Raw genomic sequence first — 22,515 nt, 5'->3', positions numbered from 1 at the left:
TAGGTTCTATTGTTTGGCAGCAGTGGATGATTTCTGAATGTGCCACCAGTGCTGTTACCAGTGTCATTTGCAAGATGTAGGGATGAATTTGATAATACCCCAAACATGTACCTACCTCCCCCAGCCCCTGGGTCCTGCCAGGACACTTGGCAGCAAAAGCAGACAAAATCTGTGGTTCACAGGGAAAGCAGCCCTGTAAAGCACATAGTGCTCAATTTCTCTTGGAATTATTAATTCCCACAAGCCATCCTCAGTGATAGCAGCAGCAAGTCCATGATGGCTTCAAGCGTTACAGAAACGCTGATGGGGCCCCGTGGCAGGAGCCAGGGAGTCGGAGCAAGAGCACGGCTGGTGCCAAAAGGTCAGGGACAGCACAGAAATTCAGATGTTACCGAGGCTGGCGGAGCCAGAGCAAATTCTTCCCCAGCTGAAAGCAGCCTCGTACAGCTCAGCCCTCTGCTAAACGAAGGAAGCTTTAATGTGGAGCAGATGTAGTGACGTCTTCTTTCCTCGTTAGCCAACTCCAACACAGTGTGCACCATCCAGGGGAGCCTCGTATTGCTCTTCACAAAGGGTTTTTCACCAGATTTCTAGGAATGCTTACAGGGTTTAGTAACCCAGTCCACAAAATCTGACTTGAGTCCAAAGAAAGAAATTAGTTAAGATAACTTTTATTTCATTTTAGTTCTTTTTTTTTTTGCCAAGCAAACACCACAAAACACTGAGCTGTCCTTGCAGAGATGGCTTTTTGCTGCTGACAGTGTTAATATGAGTTATGTTTGTAGAGAACATGGGTCAAGGGACAGAGTAGATCAGTTGGTAGGCACAAAATACTGCGTGGGCACAGTGGCTGAGAGCCACGTAAGGACACGTTATCCTTACTTCGTGCCAGGCGGGCAGACAAATTATCCTGCTGCGGCAGGATTTAGGAGCAGACTCATCCTTTAGTGGGTCCTTCCTCACTGGGGCCTCTCCCAGCGCGAGAGGGCTGGCCCAACACCTGCATTACTAACTCGGCTAAGTCACTTAGGGTAGCATTAAAATCAGGAGCACAGAGGTGGGACACACCAAGCTCTTCTGCGTTCCTGCGAGGTTGCCCCAGAGAGGGGAAACAGGTGAGGGAAGGTCCCTGATGTGTCCCGGTAATTCCTGGAGCTCCGTGAAGGGAGCCCCGGGCAGTGGAAGTGGGGAGGTGAGATCTGTGAGGGGGCTCCGGTGACAGGGATCCCGTGAGGGGAGACACACGAGAGGACACTTGTGACGGGAGACTCCTGAATCAGCTCCGGTGAGGGGACACCTGTGGAGCTGCACCAGCGACGGGAGACCCGTGAGGGGACACACCTGTGACGGGAGACCCGTGAGGGGACACTTGTAACGGGAGACTCCTGAATCAGCTCCGGTGAGGGGACACCTGTGGAGCTGCACCAGCGACGGGAGACCCGTGAGGGGACACACCTGTGACGGGAGACCCGTGAGGGGACACTTGTAACGGGAGACTCCTGAATCAGCTCCGGTGAGGGGACACCTGTGGAGCTGCACCAGCGACGGGAGACCCGTGAGGGGACACACCTGTGACGGGAGACCCGTGAGGGGGCACCGGTGACAGGGCTTCGGTGTGGGCGAGCCCCGTGAGGGGGCACAGGTAAGAGCAGCCCTGCGAAGGGAGTCCCGTGAAGTGGCACCGGTGAGGGGGTTCTGAGGAGAGGGCTCCTGTGAGGGCAGAAACGCGAAGGGGCTCTGGTGAGCGCGACACACGAAGGGAAATCCGTGAGGCTGGACCCGTGAGTGGGTTTTGAGACGTGCTCTTTGAGATGGGAGAGCCGTGAGGGGGCTCCGGTGAAGGCAGACCCCTGAGGGTCCCCCCGCACACGCAGCCGCCCCTCTCGGGGCCGTCCCGCTCCCCTCAGCCCGGCCGGCGCTGCCGGCGCCCCGCGAATGCGCAAGATGGCGCAAGCGCTGCCCGCCCCCCGCCCGCCGGCGGCCCCGCTCCCTCAGCGCCGCCCCCCGCCCGCCCGGCGCGGCGGCGTGTTCGCGCCGAGGGCAGCACCGCTGAGAGCCGCTTTTCCCCTTTTTTTCACCCCCCTTTCCCTCCCGCCCCGCAGCCGGGGGTGGTTCTCGCCCAGCCGCCCTCCCTTCTCCCCTCCCTCTCTCTCTGCCGCCGGGCTGCTCCCTCCCCGTGGGGCGCAGGGAGGCGAGCCCGCCCGCCCGGGATGCCATGGCTCCGCCGGGCTCCGCGCTGCCCGCCTGCCTGCTGGGGCTGCTGCTGCTTGTCTGCCGCGGAGGTAAGAGCTGGGCTGGGCTGGGGGAGCGGGAGGGGCGCGGACACGGACCTGCGGACGCCGCGCCCGGCAGTGGCACCGGCACCGCTCCCCGCTCCGTCCGTCCGTCCTTCGCGCACTTCGCGTCCCCTCTTCACCCCCGAGGTGGCCAGGGCATTGCTCGTTTCCTTGTCCCTCGCCATCCCCGCCGCCGGTCCCGGCTCCCCTCGCTCGTCCGCGGTCACTCGCAGCCCCGCGCTCAGCCCTTCCCCGTGGCTCCGGGGGCTGAACGGGGCCGGGAGCTCCGCGAGAGTCCGCCGGTGCGGCGTGGGGTCAGCATCCCTCCGCGGCAGCGGGGCGCGTTCCTTTCTCGAGGCCGAGCAGGGGTCGTGGCTTGCGGCTGCGGGGTCCCGCACCAGCCCATCCAGCGCCTTTATCCGCAGAGATCCCTAAGTGCTCCCCAGGAGCCGTTCTTCCAGTTGGAATCCCCTTGTGCGGGGGCTCTAGGGAGGGACGGGTGTTTGTGGAGCCCGAGCGCCCATCGCTGGCGCTGGGGAGGGGTGTGGTGGCTGCCGGGGCAGTGCCGTGGCTGGCCATCCACCCGTGCGCGGATCCTGAGAGCCGCCGGGATCGTCGCCGCTGCGGGAGCGGGAGGCAGCGCCCGACGGACGCGTTGCAAAGGCGATAGCGACAGAGGAGAGATGATGGGAAACGATTTGCAAGGATGAGGGCGAGCAACTTCAGACCTACAAGTATATTGTGCTCTCCTGTAACACCAGCTCTGTCCACATTGGTAACACAGTCCAACAGACCAGGGCCGGACTACAAAACATCAAAGAGAGCTTTCCCTGAACCTACTGTGCACATGTCCTGCTGATGAATGGCAGTATTTCTGTTCTACTGCAAAGGTCTAATCTGAGAAAGATGCTGTTCTGCAGCAATATGCCCGTGTGCATTCTGTTTTAGTCTCTTAACAGCCTTCTAGAGAAGAAAAAGTGGGAACTGAGCAACATGGGCTAGTGGAAGGTGTCCCTGCCCATGTCGGGGGGTTGTAACGAGATGGACTTTAAAGTCTCTTGCACCCCAAACTATTCTGTGAATTCTTAAAAAAAAAAAGCCGTGTAAGCAGCCCAGCACATTCAGAGGGAGAAAAGCATGTGTTAGATTTATCAAAGATTAGCTGTTAGGGTGTTTAGGAAGCAAGGCTGTGGGTTAGCCGTATCATAAATCTCGCCACGTGGTCCGTAGCACCCGTGCGAGGAGAAGCCAGTGTAACTCGCGGAAAATAGCAGAGATCTGTGAAGTGGATGTAATGAAGCAGGTCCTGTTATTATGTTAAGATTCCTGAGTAGTATGAGGATAGTTTAAAAGGTTTTTTGTTTGTTTTTTCTCTTGATGGAGGAAAGGAAAAGAAATGAATACTTGAAAGCAGAACTTTAGCAACTTGAATTTGTGTCTAGGTTATTGCCTGCTGCTGTCCAAATTGCCGTGTGCGTTTGTTTATGCCGCACCTTGGCGGATCAGTGGCTCCTGACTTTGGGGTGTGTTTTGCTGGCCCCGCTGAGGAGTCTTTGGCTACACTTTCACAGTTTTTTGGTTATGACAGTTTTTCCCCCCTTCGGTGGATTTCTGCGCTCTGGCTGTGGCTAACAGCGAGGTAACGTGTTGGTGCGCTCTGCTGAGTTTAATAAACCCTCCCTTGCTGGTGTCAGTCAGCCGGGGACGGATGCTGTGTCGGAGCAGTGCTGCGCTGAGCAGGACACGATGCTCCACTCCCAGCCCTGTGTTTCCAACTCCCCTAAATTCTGGTCTGGCCACTCTGAGCCAGGTACTGAGAGCTGCTGGTCAGCGTGCGGGAGTGGGCTCAGCAGTGAGACAGTATTTTCTTTCCCTTTTTTTTTTTTTTTTTTTTTTTTTTTTAATTTCCTGGAGCTCTTTGTTCTGGGTGGTGGACAGCTTTTGTCTGTTATTGCTGAGCCCGGCATTCAAAGGCAGGCATAGGATACGAGAGGCTCCCCGGCTCTGCTCAGTAACAGCCTTGGAATTAAGCATCGTCACTTATGTTTAAGTAGGCTTAACTTCTAAATTATTGAAGCTATAAGCTTTCACTAATTTCTACTCTGTATGGCTTTGTTGTCTTTTTTCAGACACGAAAAAAAGGATTGCTTTCTACTAAATTGGTGTAATACCCTGTCTTTTTTCTTAATATACACAGAGAGTATCAGGTATCATTTCCCCAGTAACCCTCAGAGACTCGGTATGAAATTCAAGCCCACGTTTGGGCTTCGGCTCTCTCGGGGGTTCAACAGGAGAATCTCAGGACATGGTTTTCCCGCGTGGAGGCAGCAGGCAGCCCATGACATGGGGCAGGCGTCTCACAGCCTTTGGGACCTGTGCTCAGGGTGTGAGTGTGCAGCCACCTGTGCCCATGGCTCTCAGGTGCCTGCTGGGGCCATCATGGTACCAAAAGTAAACTTTGGAATTGTATTAAGCAAGGTGAGAGAGGGGCCAACAGGACAGGTGGCTCCTCTTTTGATCTGCTCTGCCAGCCCTGCAAAGGGAGTTGGAAATACTGAGCTGGTGCAATTGTGCCTCTTCTTGTTACCTATCAGGCTCTGGATCTGGCACAGACCAAGTTCCCATGCTCACTTAGGAGCTGGCAGAGGGCTCCAGGGGAAAGGATCTGGGCAGAGAGTCCCAGATCCAGGATTCCAGCCGGGCTCCCCACTCCTCTCCATCCTGTTCAATGCCAGTTTTGGCCCATGTGCTGTCAGCCTGGCATGGGCCAGCATGGAGCAGCTCAGCAGCAGCACTGCCTGGCAGAGAGCTGCAAAACTGCTCTCATTTTATTTGTGCAAACAAGAAAGTCTCTCTCCCTCTTTCTGTCTGCCTGAACTTTTTTATGTCTGATTTCCTTATTTCTCAAGGGTCCTGTATTACAGCATGTGAAGTGCCAAGCAGTGACCCCATGCAATTCCAGCCCCTTGCTTCACAGACCCTTAGACTCTGCTCTAAAGCCACGGGATGAGCGGACCATGTACTTGATTTTGCAGCCTGCAGCAGATCTGGGACAGAAGATGCTTTTTTCTCTGTCCCTTTTCCCTCCAATATTTCTTGCTTTGCATTCCTGGGCTTCTGGCCCATGATATTGTCCTTTTATTTAACTAACAAAATAATGCAAGAATCTCCCTCTACAGATTAAGAATTCCCATTTAAATCAATCAAGTAACATTAGTCAGAAACAGGAATAGTCCATTCAAAATTACTTTGAAATCACAAACTTATTTGAACTTTAGTGGAGCTTTTAGTTTTACAGAGTTTAAAAACTAATAAATTATGTAGCAGGGCTCATGAAAATCTACCCGAGTCTGCTTATCCAAAAGAATATCCAACATTTTGGTTTTGCAAGAAAATAAAAATAATTGTTTACACATGTCCAGGAGTCATTGGCAAGCATATAAAACTGATGGTTAAGGAGGCGAACATGTCAATAATTGCACTTTAAGAGACGAGAGAGGCAAATAGGCGAGTGCATGAGGAAAGCACAGAGCACACTGATCTGGCCTTGCATTATATCAGATGTCACCATTGTATCGCCCCCTCCACTCAAGAGCAGCCCAGTCACTTAACAATCCAGACCTGCTCTGTGTTGGTAATTTAAAACCAGAGTTTCAGAGCAGAGTCATGGATTTGCTGCCTGTTTTTTTTTTGTTGTTTTTGCATATGAGATTGTGTTGATGAAGCTGATGGCAAGTCAGGGATTCGGGTCGTGGTGAATGGTTCTGCTGAGCTGTGAAGATGCTTTTGCAAAAGGGTCGTTGCTGCTGAAACCTGAGAGTATGTGAAAAGGGAGAGAAGAGCTCGTGTTTCAAGGCAATGGTTTTGGAGGGAGCAGGGATCCGTGCAGTGCTTGGCTCCTTGAGAAGAAAAAGGAGATGCTTTCCTCCATCCTGAATTTCAGGGTAGGAGGTGATAAAGCAGAGGGGATGGCAGGGAGGAGAGAGTGCTGAGTTTGCTTTGAATCCCCTGGATACAGTTAAGAGTTTCAAAGTTTGTTATGTGCACACTAACTTCTCCTCCTGCAGAAAGACCTTTCCTTCCCTTTCCTTGCATGCCATCCCTGCCTGCCAGAACTCAAGCTGAAATTCAAAGGCTTGATGGCAGGGCTGTGCTGGCTGGTGGGGTTTGGCTCTGCGATGCCAAGGTGCCTGTGGCTCTTTTGGCAGCCTTGTGCCATCACGCCAGCCACCATCTCTGATCCACGGGCACTATCACTCACTGAGTGGCCAGTCCATTTCCTGCTGGGTCTGTGTGAGGTCCTGGCTGTGGGGACAGCCACCTCCCTGATGCTTTCCTGCAGGGTCAGGGAATGAGCTGTTCCTCTGTTCTACTTTAGGGCAGCCTTGGGAGCTGAAGCCTGAGGGCACCTGGCTCTGGCACAGCATTTCCCATCTTGGCTTTGCTCTCTGCTTGTGCGTGGTTGTTTCCTGCTCTGTGTTTGTGTCGCTGATGCCCTCTGTGGTGAGGCTGTGATCTGGTCAGGGCTGTGAAAGGCGTGGGGAATGCAAATAACAGCGCATCCTACACTCCGCTCGCTGCCATACGCTCAGGATGCCTCGCTGTGGATGGAGCTACTGTGGGTAATTAGCTCAGGAAAGGTCTTTGCCCTTTCCAGCTATACCAACAGGTTTTATCCTGCCTTCTTTAGAGATGGGGGAGCCCACAAGGACTTGGAGCTTGTCCTAGAAAGGCTCTTTGTGCTGTGAATGCTTCCAGCTTCCACAGTGTTCAACAAGCGACCTCCTGGGATTTGCTCAGTCTGGTCTCAAACATCTGAAAATTATTTGGGGCAACTTCTTTGGTTCTTCAGGCTCTTTGCCTTCCTCAGCTAAAATCTGTGTCTCCAGTGAGGGCAGTGATGCTGGGTGTTTTTGGGCCATCAGGTGGCTGAGAGGTTGTGTTATCCCTGTCAGAGACCTCCTGCAATCGTTTAAAGAATGGATGTGGTTTATGCTGCTTTATGGAAAAATTGCTTTATATAACCTCTCGTCCAAAAGGAAAGGAAATAAAAAATTCTGAGCTAGTAAACTTTACTGCCAGCAAGATGTGGGGCCTGTTACAGCCTATTCTCCTCTTCTTTAAATGTAAATTTTCTGGATGCCCTAAAGAGCCAATTTGCACTTTACTGCAGTGCAGTGCTTTTCTCCTTAGGGTCTGGGTCAGGCTCAAGGAGATTTAAGAGGGCACCAGCTGGATTTTTAGGCAGCCAATTTCATCAGCCTGAAGCTTGTTATAATCTGTTGGAGAACATCTTTCAGGTCCATATATCTCTTCCTTCCATATCCTCCCATTTGCAGAAGGATTTGAATGAAAAACAACCCACCACTGGAAAAACAGGAGCTATTTTTCATGTGCATGGCCCAACCTGCATCCGGGTTTTTGGTCCTGATACTCATCTATAGAATCCCATTATAAAATCTTCTGGTCCTGTGCATCTTCTTTTGGCTTTTTTGGAGAAGGACTGGAATGGTTATCCTTGGTGGTGGTTATGCTGCTGATTTAGGCTGTGTTATGCTGGGTATAAACACAGTCAATCAGAAGGGGACAAATTAGTGCTGATGTGAGGCAATTTTCAGGTGGATGTCATGTGTGGTGAGGAAGGAGCTGGTGCTACCTCAGTCTCCCCAGCAGTGCTCCCCATGATGCTGCACCCTGAAAAGTGGGTGGACCCAACTGCTCCCACAATATCTCGCCACAAGCTCAGAGAGGGCTGTTGGCAGCTTATTTCATCCCTGTGTGATTAATGTTCCCTGTCTAGAACAGGAGTAATAATAACATGGGCTTCATCTGTCAGGACCACGTGCTCCCAGGGCAGGGATGGCCCTGCTAGCTCCAGGTCTGGATGGGGTCCAGGAGGATGAGCCAGGATGTGACTGAGGTCCTTGGCCATGGATGTCACTGCTAATTAGAGTGGTGAGATTAGTCACTGAAGCACAGGAGGGAAAGCCAAAATTGTGTTTCCCAATTGGAAAAGGGTAATACAGAGGTATAAGCAAGTTCTTTTGAAGCCCTGAATGTGAATCACAGTGTCAAGTAAAAAATAATTAAACTTATTTTTTTTTTAAATGTACTTCAAAGTGTCTTTTAAGCTTCCCATTAATTCGAAGTTCTTTCTCTCAGCCCTAAATAAATCTCTTGGTTCAAAAGCACAAGTGCTAATTGGTTTCTCTGAGTATGTCTGCCTGCTTGATCAATAGGGGAAGTAGTTTTTGTTAAATATTTGCACAAATAGTCACATATTATATTGCTCAGGGAGATGGTAAATGTTTCTCAAAAGGAGACTTGTAGAATGAGGATTCCAGTAATTTTCTTGTGGCCTTTATGTCAGAGCTGATCACACTTCCTCCCTCCATCCCTTTGCAGAGAGCAGAGCAGTTTTCCCTCGCGCTGCCGGCGCCGAGACAAGCGGCTGTTCAGCTGCCTGCCTGACACCCTGGCTCCAACTGCAAACTCGAGCTGCCACGGGCAGAGCTGTACAGTTCCTGCCTCGAGCAGGGAATGGCTGTGAGCCATGCTGCCTCTCAGTCCGTTCTGGGAGTACCTGGGATGTTGTGTGGGATTAGGTGTTGGAAAGGGATGGTGCTTTCAGATTCCCTGAGTGAATGTGCACAGCCTCAGCAGTTTCCTTGCTCTCTCTCAATTAATTGCACTTTTACTATTTCCATGTGCCTTTGGAGTGCCATTTACTTCCAAATTTGCAGCATCATTTCTGTGCCTCACTGCTAACTGCAATCAGTTCTTTATGCTGATGGAATTGGGTCCCTCTCTCTCACCTCTGCCTCCTTATCCTGTCTGTCCTCTCCCTCTGGCTCCTCTGATCTGACCTCTAGAGCAAACACCTGGAAACTTCTTGTCCCACCGTGGAGATTCCTCTGGGAGTGTCTGTCCCTTTGTCTCTCATCCTGAGCATCCCAGGAAGAGAGGGCTCTGTGTTCAGAGTCTGCCTTTGAGACAGGTGAAAGACAGAGCTTGGCTTCTCGCAGATCTCCAAATGGGGTGAATTGTCTTCTCCCCATGCATCTGGTTAGTTGGTTACCAGGCCCTGAAACTCCAGGAAGGAGGCACCAGGATTTCTTCAAGGCCTGAAAAGCATCCCATGAGAAAAACCTGAGCTGAGTTGGAATTTGGAACTTGGGTGCTTCTGGACACTGCGAGGTGTCTACAGGTTGCAAACCAGTTGCACAGTGTCACACCTCAAGGCACAGTGCTCCTCTTGAGTGCAGCCCAAGGAGAGCCAAGACCAGTGTCTGTCCCCACTCCAGCGAGTGTCTGAGGACCCTAGTCCTCATTCTGAGCATCATCACTCCTGCAGTTGGAGCAGCCTGGAGTGAGGATGCAGACCGAATGTTTATGGAGGCAAACATGATTATCTCCAATCACAGGCCTTAATGATGGTTGTTATAATGACAGCAATTGTGGGAAGGGCATGTAATTATGTTGATTCTTCCTTTTATTATACATATAATAATAAGCTGTTTTATCTAAGAATACAGGGGTGCTGGGGGAAGATGGGGCATTTATTTAATTATGGATTTTTTTCTGATTGCACATTAGGCTAAATCCTGAAATCTTCAATCTTTCTGGAGTCAGAAGTCCCTCTTGGCTCAGTGTCAGGATGCAAGGCTCCTTATCCTACCAAACTCACCAGATCACCCACACAGGGAATGGGGCCCCAGCATGGTGTTGGGACTCTGGCCACTTTGCAGAAAAATGCAGAGCATTCATCTAATTCCTTAATTTTCACCAAAAAAAAGTAATTGATGGGTTTGTGCTGGCTGCAGTCTGACTTGCTGAGAGGACCCCAGGGCTATCTCATAAAAAAGGAGTCATAGTGAGCGATAGATCACCGAGATGGCTGGAGCTAGCCTGACATTTTAAGGCTTAATGGGTTAATAAAGTGTGTGTTTTAGGTGCCTGTCACTAAGTGGGGTTTGTCCATTCCTTGCACACACTCATACCTTGTTGTCAGTACCTTTGGCCTGGCCCTGCAGTGCCACTGCTGTCTTTGTCTGCTCCGTCCATCTGCCTCGGCTCAGGTTGCACTCAATGTTTATCCCCCGTAATCCAATTTAAGTTGCCGTAGAAAGCAGTGGGGATTTACAGAAAGAAAGAAAAAAAATCTCACTGGGTTTGCAGAGCAGAAAAGACAGACTTTTTTTCCTTCTCTTTCTTTAGTGTAACTGCCTCTTCTCATCTCTGTTATTCTTACTATGCATTAACAGTCTGCCCTCCACCCTGCTTTTGAGCCTGATGTGCGGGGATCCTGTCCTTGGTGGGGTCTGTATGAGGGACAGGCATTACAAAGCCTGTGCTGTGACTAGTGTTTGCCAAGAGATATTGCATGTGTGCATCCAGTTCTGTGGGCATCTGTGGAGTTGGTTCCACTGTGAAGGAGGAAAGAAGCTGTGTAACAGATTGGGAAACCACCCCTTGAAGGGGTGAAGAACTGTTAGAAAGACTTTCTCCATATTTGGATGAAACTAATTTTACTCTGCTGGAATTTCTTCACTATTACTCTTCTTTAAAAAAACCCAGTTCACCTCCATCTCTGCATTTACAGCCTTCAAATATCTGTATAACTCCTGTTTCTTGGTCTGTTTTTGTCTTTCATGCCTGCATGTATTTTGGCCAATCTTTAAGCAATAGTTCTGTTTCTGTCATCTTCTGTAGTGTCTGATCATGACTGTAGGGCAGATTACACCCTCAAAAGGTGTGCTGTGACCAAGTGAAGCATAACATGCCAAAGACACAGCGTTTAAACGTTCTCTTGGCAAAAGAAGTAAATGAGGACATATCTGTGTGATGGGAAGTGAGGGCTAGCCTATTGTTGGTACAAATTCTGCAATAACTTATCTCTCGCGGACATCGTTTAGCGTAATTGCTTTGCAAGAAACCTTTTGTGTGGCTGAGCCGGAACATTGTGCATTTGTATTTTGGTGCTTAACTTGCTCTTCATTAAGGGCTGAATAGCACCATGCTTTGCCTGTGAGCGTGAGAGAGACCAAAGCGACAGAAGGGCACGGTGTTGCGTGCGAGAGGCAAACAGCCTCCTGCTCTGCCAGGCGGGGGAAGTGTCGGGGAGATGCCGGTGGCAATATGCTCTGGATCGGGAGCTGCTGATCCCCTGCTCGCCCCCGCCGGCTGTGCTGCAAACAGGTCTGGGGCACGGTACAGCCCCTCTGCCTGCTGATGGGGGAGAGGAGTGGCTTTCCAGCACTGGTGGGCACTTCAGCTCCTGGGCTGGGAATGGCTGACGCCCCGTGCTTGTGCAAGTTTTAATTGTGTGATGCTGCACACCTGCAGTGGGACGTGAAGAGGCGTTCTTCAGGAGTATGGAGTGGAACTAGGGTTTGGCAAGCTGCTGGAGAGGTGTGCCTGCCTGTCCCCTTCACTGGAGCCTCCAAAGGCAGCCTTGAAGGACTTTGCCTGTGGTTGTGCTTTAAGAAATTGCACCCTGAAGTTCAGTCTTGGCAAAGCATGCCCCTGAGTTTTGTGTTTCTCGGAAACACTTGCACTTTGTAGCACATCCAAAATGTTTCCATCGTCCCCTGTTTCCTGCCATAGCAGTTGGCTCTTGCTGCTGCTCCTGGACATGCCACTAACCCTGCCCTACTCTCTTCATTTTAGATTTTGGCCATTCCTCCGAGCTGGCATTTGTTGTGGAGCCTAGTGATGACATAGCTGTGCAAGAGCAGCCCTTGATCCTCTACTGCCAGGTGGAGGGCATCCAGCCCATCACCATCACGTGGCGCAAGAACGGCGCGCTGATCGTGGACAGTGAGAATGCCTTTATGCTGGCCAATGGCTCTCTGTACGTCTCCCGCTTCCAGAGGCTGCGGGGAGACGGCTCCTCGGACGAAGGCGAGTACGACTGCATGGCCCAGAACCACTACGGGCTGGTGGTGAGCCGCAAGGCCAAGATCCAGGCAGCCAGTAAGTACGGGCACTGTCCCACCCCACCTCACTGGGCAAGGGGCACTGGTTCTGCTGGGAAGCAGGAGGGCAGCATGGTGGGTGCTGGGTTTTCATGGAGGAGGGATTAAAGAGGGGGAAGAGAGAAAAGCCTCTCTAGAGCTGGTGTTGAAATCTGGCTGGCATCTAATCTGTGTAGCTGTCCAAGCGTGAAAGAAAAGCTCATCAGCTTTCTTGGGTAGAAAACTAAAAACCACCTTCTAACAGCAAATTCTGTGTTGGAGGTGTAAGTTTTATTAAAATCATGTGGTGAAGTAGCCTGTGGTTTGTGTATCTCCTGCGGTGAGTTTGGAAGCCTCTTTGCTGTGCCGCACAGCTGAGCTCTGCTTGGCAGGCAGCGCTTCCCAAAACATGGGCAAAGACCTCCTGAAGGTCATGGTATTTTTCATTTTGTTATTTAATGCTGGCAGTGTAGAGGAGCAAGGTCCTATTTACTACCCAGCGTGGCAGTGCCTTTGGGGGCAAGGCTAACAACACCAGACAGATTGTCTGATGGGGAGCCTGCAGGAGAGAGGGATGAAAATGCCAGTGAGGGAATGAAGAATTCCAGGGCAGGCTGTGACTCCAGCTCTGCACACTACCTGGTGTTAGCCCGTTGCATTGCCCTGGCCAGAGCAGTTGCTCCTGTTGGATCTCCTGGTTGTCCCTTGTCAGCTTTGGTTGCTGGCTGGTATTTGTCCCAGGACTGATGGCAGAGGTGGGGGGGTCCATGGTGGTTTCTGTCCCTGTTGTGGTTGTGACCTGCTTTGCCCACAGACTGTTTGGGGGCTCTGGGAGTGCAGCCTCTGATCCTTTTTGCATTCAACCAGAAGTTGCTGCTGGATGTAATTTCTATGGGAGTGTGAGGAGGGGTGCGTTTACAGCCGTGAGACCTGGCGGTTTTTTAAGTTTTGCTGAAGGGCTCTCAGCTTGTTTGGGAGATGGCTACTGCTCTTCTTCCTGTGCAAGCAACTTACTAATGCTTCTGTTTCCATTGCAAATATCACCATGATTTTTTGGTACAAAGCAGGAAAAGTCTAAGGCAAAGCCTGGGGCTGAGGTCTTGTCTGCATTTCCCAAACTGGGGGCCTTTTGGAATGCTGCCACCCGCTCCCCACAGTGCCAGGGCCGGCTGGCAGCTCACCAAGGGAACACTCCAGCCCTTGTGTATAACAATTCCCAAGTGCATGAAGTGGCCATCTGCAAACCTAGCTTTTCAGGAGTGTAAGAAGTGACATTGTCCAGGAGCCAAGGGCTTTGGGGCTGTGCCAGATTAGCAGCTGGATCTCAAACTTGTCAGTCTTGTGGTGCTAAACCTTGGAGCACTTTTGGTGAATGGCTCTGGCATTTATGAGCTGGAAGCCGACTCATGCACAAGCACAATGCCAAACTTCTTGGACCTGTAAACTGGAGACGTGAGAGCCAGGGGAATTACCTTTGAGATTGGGGATTGTCAATAAACACTGTTATCTTGGCTCCTGCATCAATATGTATGTGATGTGCTGTGTGTCCCTGAATAGCGTTTCCTTTTGTAGCTGTAGTTTCACATGAATCAAAATGAAAAAGGAATGGTGTTGAAAACGCTCTGGACTCTATTCTGGCTTCAGGCTTGGTTTGTTGCCAGCCCTGAGAAGAGGTCTGGGTGAAGCCAGCACAAACAGGGGGCCCCCTTAGCCTTGATGCTACAGGTGCCTGCAGATAATGGGAATAAAACAGGATGTTGTGGGCAAATGTAACCTGCTGCTCAGGGCAAGCTCCCCTGCTGTGCCTGAGCCGCAGGAACACACACTTGCACTTACGACTCTGCTTAATCATAGATTAAATCTCTTGAGAATGAATCACAGTTGCGCCCTGAGCCCCCAAGTCTTGGGGGGCGGGGTGGGGGGGCGGGGAGGGGGTTACACACGAGAGATAGTGATTTTCCTTGCTTCAAGTCCCAGTTAGCAAGTCAAAGGAGAAGAGTAATTATCCCTATTTTAGGGACCTTTGCCGTGAAGGAATGGGTGCTGGCTGCCTGGAAGGGAAAAAAACCCAAGCGCTAAGCAGACCTTTGCGGAGCAGAGTAAATACTGCCGGTGGGTAAAACCTCATCCCAGTGCTGATCTCTTCTTCCCTCTGAGCCTGACATCTGAACACAAAAGCAAAGGAGAAATAAAAACCTTTCACAAACAAAAATCTTGAAAGTTGATCAAGGCCGTGCTACTGAGGAATAAAAGAGATCTGACAGAGCGGAGCCCCTCGAGAGCTCTGTTGCACTTTTCGCTGTCTTCAAAGGCAGGCTGTTAGTCTCATATCACCGTTACAGACCCTGGCTTTGTGTTATTGCTTGGAATATAATCTTCTTGGCTCAGAGGAATGTACATATTTGCATTCAGGAAATGTGGGCTGGATATCATATTTTTATGTTTCAAATTTACTTCAACACTTGGCATTGAGTAAAATTTAACTGGAAGAATATGCTGCTCTCGGCCGCTGCGCGTGCGGCCCTGATGGGCTCAAGGTGCTGGGGGTTTCCTCACCAAGCGGGTGCATCTTAAACCTGTCCTCCTAAAAATTACCTCATTAAATTGATTTCATTAAATTCTGAGGTATTTCTCTATGTCACCATTATTAATCAAAGATAATCAGTGGAGGGAAGCAGACCTTGGCTGGTTTGTGGATTGGCTGGTCAGTGCTAAAAACATTGGTAATATTTTTGTAGTGTAACTTTCTTTTGAACAAGCACGAGTGTGCAAGAAGCCTACGTGTGACTGAGCTGAGCAGGGAGCGTTTCTGCCCTCAGCATTTCTACCCTCTGCCTAACACCCCGGTTGGAATTCTTTCAGTTGCTGTTTCTGTGTCTGTTCAAACCCTGGTGTGTTAGTTTAAAAGGTTGTGGAATGCAACATGTTTTTATAATCTGATCAGGTTATTGAATACAGATCTTTTCTGTCTCTCAGTGACAGTTCCGTAGTTTCACATGACTCTGAGCTGTCTTAATTAAAATCAGTTTCATAGTCAGAGTGTTCTCTGGAGGCGCTGCTTGGCTGTGTTTTCACAGGTCTCTGAGGAGCTGGATTTCCCCTGTGCATGCCAAAAGCTGAACATGCTTTGGCTTTCTGTGGATGAAGATACCCTCTGAGCAATTGTAACATCCAGAGTCCACTCCTCAGCCACCTTTCTTCTCAGCACCACCTTTTGCTTAACCTGGCCTCACTTGCTCTGATTGTGTCATCTCATGGCATTTCCAGCCCTTTTTGCTGATGCTGCATTTGATGAACCTGGCTCCACATCATCATAAATCACAGCCCAGCCAGTGGAGTAAGACCCATTGATTATATCACTCAATAACAAGCAGTTACCACTAATTGGAAATCACCATCAAACTGGGTATCGGATCAGGCTCTGTACATATCCAGCCTGAGAGTAGCAATTTTCCCTGTTTGAGCTGATGCTTTAAAAAAAAAAAAAAAAAAAAAAAATGGAAAGAGGGGAATTAAGTCAATGGTGCGATTTAGAGCCAAAGAGATTTCTTGAAGTTTGGTGAATTGGACCTGCCCAGTATTTGAAGTACTGTAGGACCTGATAATAACTCTGGACAGATCTGAGCTTGTAAAGACATTTTCTTCACTATGTCTTGCTGCAGGGTGACTGGTTTGTAGTCGAGCACAGCAACACACATTCCTGTGCCCTTCTCTTCTCACTGACCCCCTTTCCTTCTGCATCCGATCCCAAATTCTGTTCCTCCATCCCACTGTGTGTGGATGTCCAGGCACTTACCCTGCCAGCAGGAGGGCAGGATTGATAGCATGGGCAAGGCAGATGTTGTGACTCCTCTGCAATGTCTGCATTGAACTCTGCAGACAGCAGCAGCAGCTCCCCTCACCCAGCCTGGGGACAAGCACGCTGTCCCCACACACTGGCCACTGTGACCTCGAGGCCAAAGGTCTTCAGGTCACTGGCAAGACACAGAAGTGGGAAGGGCTGGTTCATATGCAAACCTGCAGGTTGGTTTTCCTGCCAAGCTGTGTGGCTAGGGGAAGAGGTTGGGAATTGCAGGGAATTTAAAGCAGCAAAGATCTTCCCATCGTTTCAGCTCCTCTGCACAGAATATATTCAGGGTTTAACCTGCAGCCCCCTTTCCAGGCTCTGGGGTGGTGGGAAGAGCTGCTGAGCCCAAATAATGGCAGCATTTATAGGAGTGTAGAGACAAGAAGGAAGTCTAAAAGGATTAGGGAGAGACAAAGGGGGCTGATTATTTTATGGGTCACAATACAAGGCATTAGAGTGAGATCACAAAGGGATGTAATTACAAAAGAAGGCCATACTGGGGGGGATCAAACCAGGATTAGAGTGGGAAATGTTTTTACACAGTTTTGTTCCACTCATTATGAAGTTAGCATTTTAAATTAATGTTTAAATAAGGTGGCACCAAAGTTGTCACCAAGGTATTTCCTGGGCAGTGCCACTGTTCGGATGCAATTTGCAAGTCTCAGCTCAGAACATCGAGGCAGACCTTAAACACATGGGTTTGCTGTTGGTTTCTCCTGTGCCTGTACAGTATCTGTGTTGTCAGCAGAGTTCTACCTATGGCTTGTGCTTAGGACTAGTTAAACTCTTTTTGCAGTTGGAGGTGGGATACTTTTGTGACTCCTTGTTTTACTGGTGCAAAATGTGTTGGAGGTAAAGGTCTACCCTGGTGTCTGTTACAGCTCTGGAGACATCTTCCTTTTACTCCCAGGAGCTTTTTCATTAATGGTCATTCGAATTTTATTGCAGTTTAACTCTTGGTGTTACGTGCCAAGTTTCTTCCATCCACAAACGAGATTTTTGCCCCCCCCCTTGTGGTTCTCATATTTATTGCCCTTCTCCAGTGCTTAGCAGAAGGGCTCAGTTCTGATGCCAGTGATATTTCTATATTGTCTGTGCTTTGGCAAGCCTTGAACAAATTATGGGCTTGCAGCAGTGGGTCTCAGAGGGGAAAAATACCCATGAGGTATTAGTAAAGGAAAAAAAGGAAAGCAAAAGATATTAAGTAAAGCAGAAACTGTGAGAGGTTTCCAGGAGATGAATATGATGGGTGAGTGGGTTATTTCCCTCCATCCGCTCTTTTGGCTGCCCCTAGGACATGCTGGTTCACATGATGCTGCCTCTCACGTCTGTACTGTTGCAGTAGTTGGCCCTGTGTGTGCTGCAAAACAAATGTACAAATATAGGAGTCACCGGGGGAAAATTGGAGAGATTTGACTGGGAATTTTAGTAGATTTGCAGGATTAAAAGAGTTTGTCACTTACCACCCACTGCATTTCAGCGTCTGCATGTAACAGCCAGGATTCATCCTGAGACTTGAGCATATTATAAGACCATATTTCTTTTGGCTGCTCATTTCTTAGCAGTGTGATAGTTATTTAAATATCATCTTGCACTTCTTTCCAAGGCTTCTAATGTGGATGCGCCAACCTTAGCTCCGGCAGCGTTATCTCTCATATAGGGGGTTCGCACTGCAGGCAGTAATGTCACTTAGTCATTTATAGAAAGCTCAGGGGAAATATATCAGAAGAATTTCATTAATGGCAGCACTGTTGAGTTATTTGTCTCAATTAACTCTTGGAGCACAGCTGAGGAAGTTCTGACATCTCTGCAGCCTGCACCTGCAGTATGAGGCAGTTCTCTGCTTCCTTTTTAACACGGGGTGAAGGTCTGTGATACCTGCACAGGCAGTCCCATGGGGACAGCACAGTGCCCAGCCCTGTGTGCTTGTACCCTGCTCATCCCTCTGCCTGCTGCTCTGCTCCAGCCTCTTCTCAAAGTATTGAGCCACTCCCCTGTATTATTTTAGTCAGGAGGGCAGGTCTCTTCTTATATGGCTTTCACTCTCATTTTGCCTTACAAGGGTCCCAGCTGGCTATGGTGTGGCCAGTGACATCCATGCATCTGCTGTGCCTCAGTTTCCCTTCTCTGAACCCAGGATGTGCACACTCCTGTGAACACCTAGGGGGCCAAGCTGCTGTTTTGTGTTTATCAGGGACCCAGGTTAGCTGGCCATGGTGTTTCATCTGCGCTGTTGCTTCTCTCCGAGGGGTGCACAGTGCTGGGGCTGGGTTGGGGCCCAGGTGAGAGAAAAGCTGCTTTTCTCCCGCTGTTGATTGGCAAGACTGTGAATAGGAATCAATTCTGGGGGGCATTTGACCAGAGCAATCAATGCTTTTGATCTAGTGAGTAACCATTGAGATTTGAGGACCTTGCTTTGAATGTCTGGGTGCCATAGTGATATGAGTGAGGTCAGACCTCACAAATCCTTTCTTATGGATGAGTCCCTGAACAGGTACCAAAGCTGCTTTCCCAGAGCTGGCAGGATGGGACCTGGGAGAGACAGAGGCAGAGCTTCCTGACATGAAGGGATGGTGGATCTCTACGAGGAGCTCTATGCACCTCCTCTTCTGCTCTGGTTTTGGCTCTACCCACCATGGCAGCCCTGTTGCTGGGGAGTCTGCTCCCACTCCTCCTAGGCACAGCATATGGTTTTCAGAGAGGTTCTTGCTTTAAACCCAATTTTACAGTTGGGTTGACTGAGGCAAAAGGAGGTCAAACGATTCGCCTGAGGTCACCCAATAAGTGGCTCAGATTAAATCTCAACCCACAACGCTGCCCGTTCCCAGCGCTGGCTGTGCTGGCCGGACCAGATGGCCTCCTGAATGCAGCGTCAAGATCCTCGGCTTTTTCCCCACCTCATTGTTCTCCATTGTGGGCTTCTGAATGCAGGACCTTGAAAGTGAGAGTCCTTTGGATTTGCTGAGTCCAAGTTATTCTGTTGAATGACATGGATTTGCAGGAGAGGGTTTAAACACACTATTTGCTACTGAGGTTGGAATTTCAAAGAGCTTTACCTCTTTGCTTTGGTTTTCTGATGTTAAAACTCTTTCTGCCAGACCAGCTAAAATTAGTCCCTTACCCTTTCAGCTGCCCTGCTGCTGGTTCACTGACTTCAGGGCTGCCCTATCTTTGTTTGACCATAGGTTTCTTGGGTGCTGATCCCTGGGATAATTCCCCAGCACCATACCTCTGGTCTGTTTGTGCAGTTTATGTCTTCCCGCTTAGCTTGGTTCTGGGATCAGTGCAAGGTGCTGCTGGATGGACAGTGTCATGTGTTTACCTCTGTGAATCTGCAGATTCTCATGCTAGCTCTGGAAAAGCAGATGCTGGCATCTCCCTCCTGACCTGGTGTGCATCCTGTACGTCACTCCTGGCAGAGTAGGAGCCACAGATGAGCTTAAAGCAGAGCTTGAAACAGCATTTTGAATATGAGCTCCATTCCTGCTCTCTAAGCAAAGGAGCAGCCTGGAAAATTGCATCTCCATAACCTCTATTGGAACGCAGGTGTACAAATGCTTGGGACTGGGTCATACAGAGCAGAGACCATCTGCCCAAGAAGCAGCAGTGCTTGGGTGTCTGGGGCAGTTCGTGGGGCAGGGGGGGTTTCCTGTACCCACACATCCCTCTGCATCCCTCCTTCCCAGGGAGGGCCCACACTCCTGCACCACTCACTTGCCTCAGTAAGTTGGCACCTCTTGAGCATGCCTTGATTAATGGTGTTTTTTTGTCAGTCCTAAGAGGCCCCATTATGTCCCTTTGATGCTGCATTTTGCACTTACCACTGTCACTGAGCTCAATGACTAATTTTCGCAGGTCAAGGGAGAGGGACAATGGATCAGGCCACATTTGGAAGAAACAAATGAAATTTTGCTGCAACTAAGAGCACTAATTAAGAGTGAGGATCAATTTGAGTGTACAAAAGAGATAGTTTTAGGCTGCTGGTGTGTAAATGAGTGGTGTTGCAGTAGCAGAAAAGTTCAGTGTGTGCATACTTCAGCTGTAGCATTGTACTCTGCTGCATTTGATTGATTCTTCTGTGCTTATTCTTCAAGGGAAAATCAAGCATTTTCCAGCCTGCTGTGCCTGGGAAGGGCAGGGACAGCAAGCCTGCCAGGTCAAGTCATGGCTGATCTCTGTGAGATGTTTTTGGCCAGGAACAGGAGCTTGTGTCTCTTCAGTTTTCTTGCTCATGTTGGAGCATGGCAGTGCAGGTTGCCTGGTGGCCTTTGAGTGCAGTGCATGGCATTCCCTGCCCAGCTCTGTGGGCAGGATGATGCCCATTTTCGTCACAAGCCATAGCTCACCCTACCAAGGATTCCACCGTTTGCTGAAATTCAGGAACACGCTGATTTGAAGGTGTTGGAAAGGGAAGGGACACAGTGAACCTTGATCAAGGAGAATGTCATGGATTCAGAGAGTAGGACAAAGAAAACCAAAACTGCACAAGCTGGATTCATGGCTTCAATAAGCATTGCAAAAGTGTGATTCAAGTTTTCCTAAGCCTTAAAGTACAACAAAAAGTCAGGGCTAATGTGCATTTGAGATGGGCTGGTTGCAAATGTCCAGGTGCCCAGACTGTGCCAGTCAAAATTAGTTTGCAAATGGCTTTGGTAAAATTGTATCTATTTTTGATTGGATGTGCTTTGGGTAGAAAGGTAGGAATATCAACTGGAGTATTCTTTTGCCAGGAGGTTCTCCAGGGCCCTCAGGGTTCCCACGAAACAAAGCCTAAATGAATTTGAATCCAAACAGATTTATGGTACCGAGCAAATCTCCAAAATGATCAGGTGGAAGCAGCAGTCCGTCTCATTTCCCCTTGTTATTTGGTGGTGTTTGCCCACAAACATATTTTTCCCTGCAGCTCAGCATCTTCCCTAGAGGGCAGTGGGACCTTCAGCCTCAGTCCAGAGGTTTGCTCTTGAACTGGGCTCTTGTGGTGACATTGCCCTGAATGGCCAAGCAATGCAGTCACGTCCCTTTGGGCCCCAGCATGGCAGCTCTGGCCGAGGTGAGGGCTCTTGCCAAGACACTTCATTTCCTCAGAGCAGCATCCCTGTCCAGCTCACCAGAGTTTCCCATGGCAACGTGTACAGGGGTGGGAGGGAAAGTCCTGGCTGCATCTTTAATTAGTGATCCTAATGCTCAGGAGAAAAGACAGGGCCCCAAGGGGGTCAGCTTGAACTGTCTCTCAAAAAAAAGGGAGGGGAAAGAGAAGAAATAGTCTTCAAATGCTGGACTGGCCATTGGAATGATGACAACAGAAATAATAATTTTTTAAAGCTTTTTTTCATGACCAAAGAGAAAACAGCTTTCATGTCCCTTGGGACATCCATGGGTGCTGTAGACCTTCACAAAAGCTCAAGCTCTGCAGGCATCCACCCCCTCTAAATGACAGGGACTGGTCAAAATCCTAAATACAGAGTCTGGTGCTACACTTAAAAGATCCCGACTTGGCAGTTTGGCCAAAGCAGTGTGCTGGTTGATGCCTTGCCTTGCCTGGCTCTTGCTACTGATCTCAGGGAACTGTGTATCTCTAGGAATTAGGGATGGTGGCATTGGTCCTCCCCTGATGTCCCCATCCCCACGGGGTTTGGGGGCTCATTGCCTGCACGCTGTCCTTGCCAAGCTGGTGCGGGGGGCCCTCACCCCACTTGAAGGTGTCAGAGCTCGTTACCAGCACAGGCAGCTCCTTCCCACCGCGGGGGTAGCCCAGCTGCCTCGGGGCTGGTTGCTCTGTGCCTCATCAGGGATGAGGACTGGGGGCACTGCGTGGCCCTCACACCACTGCCAGCTGTTGATTTTCATGAGCCTCCTGGCTGTGACTTTTCTGAGACCTTTGAGCTTGTGGCCATTCAGGAGCCAGTCAGAGAAGTCAGAAGATCTTTCATGGGAAAACAGAAGTCCCAGCACCATATGTATTGATATGTAAAAGTCTCTTAGAGAAAGAGTTTTACAAGCCTGCACGGTGTAGGTGCACAGGAGGTGTTGCTGTGCTGGAGAACATGTATGAGCATTTCTGCTTTAGACAGTGGTTTGCATGTGTTTGAAGCACCTCGATGATTCACACTGCTGCATCCCGTGGGGAAAATGGATTTGTTCTCCTACAGCTCCCTGCCCAAGGGGAGCCTGCTTAATTTTTCTTTTACTAACTAGGTTCTCCCAAGAATGAGAGATTACCTGATCTTCCAAAAGCATTTCCAATGTGTGGAGAAGTCTGGATGACTCACAACTTTTAATTAGCTCTCCTGACAGAGGCAGGGATCCCTCCCTTTCTCCCTCCTTCCCTAACAGAGAGGTGGTGATTAGAATTACAATGAAGATAATCCAAACTGTATGTGTAGGGTTTTCAGTAAGCGGAGAACAAAGCAGGACATCCATCTGGTGAGTGTGAGCC

General features: G+C 49.7%; 1 protein-coding gene across 1 annotated transcript in view; it reads left to right on the top strand.

The window, feature by feature from the left end:
• The first annotated feature begins 2,044 nt into the window (after nt 1–2,044).
• IGDCC3 (immunoglobulin superfamily DCC subclass member 3) overlaps nt 2,045–22,515 on the top strand; it is a 94,873-nt gene continuing 74,402 nt past the window's right edge. Inside the window, exons 1-2 of the mRNA XM_056499789.1 lie at nt 2,045–2,282; nt 11,946–12,251. Coding sequence (XP_056355764.1) covers nt 2,216–2,282; nt 11,946–12,251 — 373 coding nt within the window. The 5' untranslated portion in view covers nt 2,045–2,215. The remainder of the gene's footprint in view (nt 2,283–11,945; nt 12,252–22,515) is intronic.

This window comes from Oenanthe melanoleuca, chromosome 10 (assembly GCF_029582105.1).
Source record: "Oenanthe melanoleuca isolate GR-GAL-2019-014 chromosome 10, OMel1.0, whole genome shotgun sequence".
NCBI classification, from domain to species: domain Eukaryota; kingdom Metazoa; phylum Chordata; class Aves; order Passeriformes; family Muscicapidae; genus Oenanthe; species Oenanthe melanoleuca.
The sequence above is the reverse complement of the archived record's forward strand: the minus strand, read 5'-3'. Positions and strand labels throughout refer to the sequence as shown.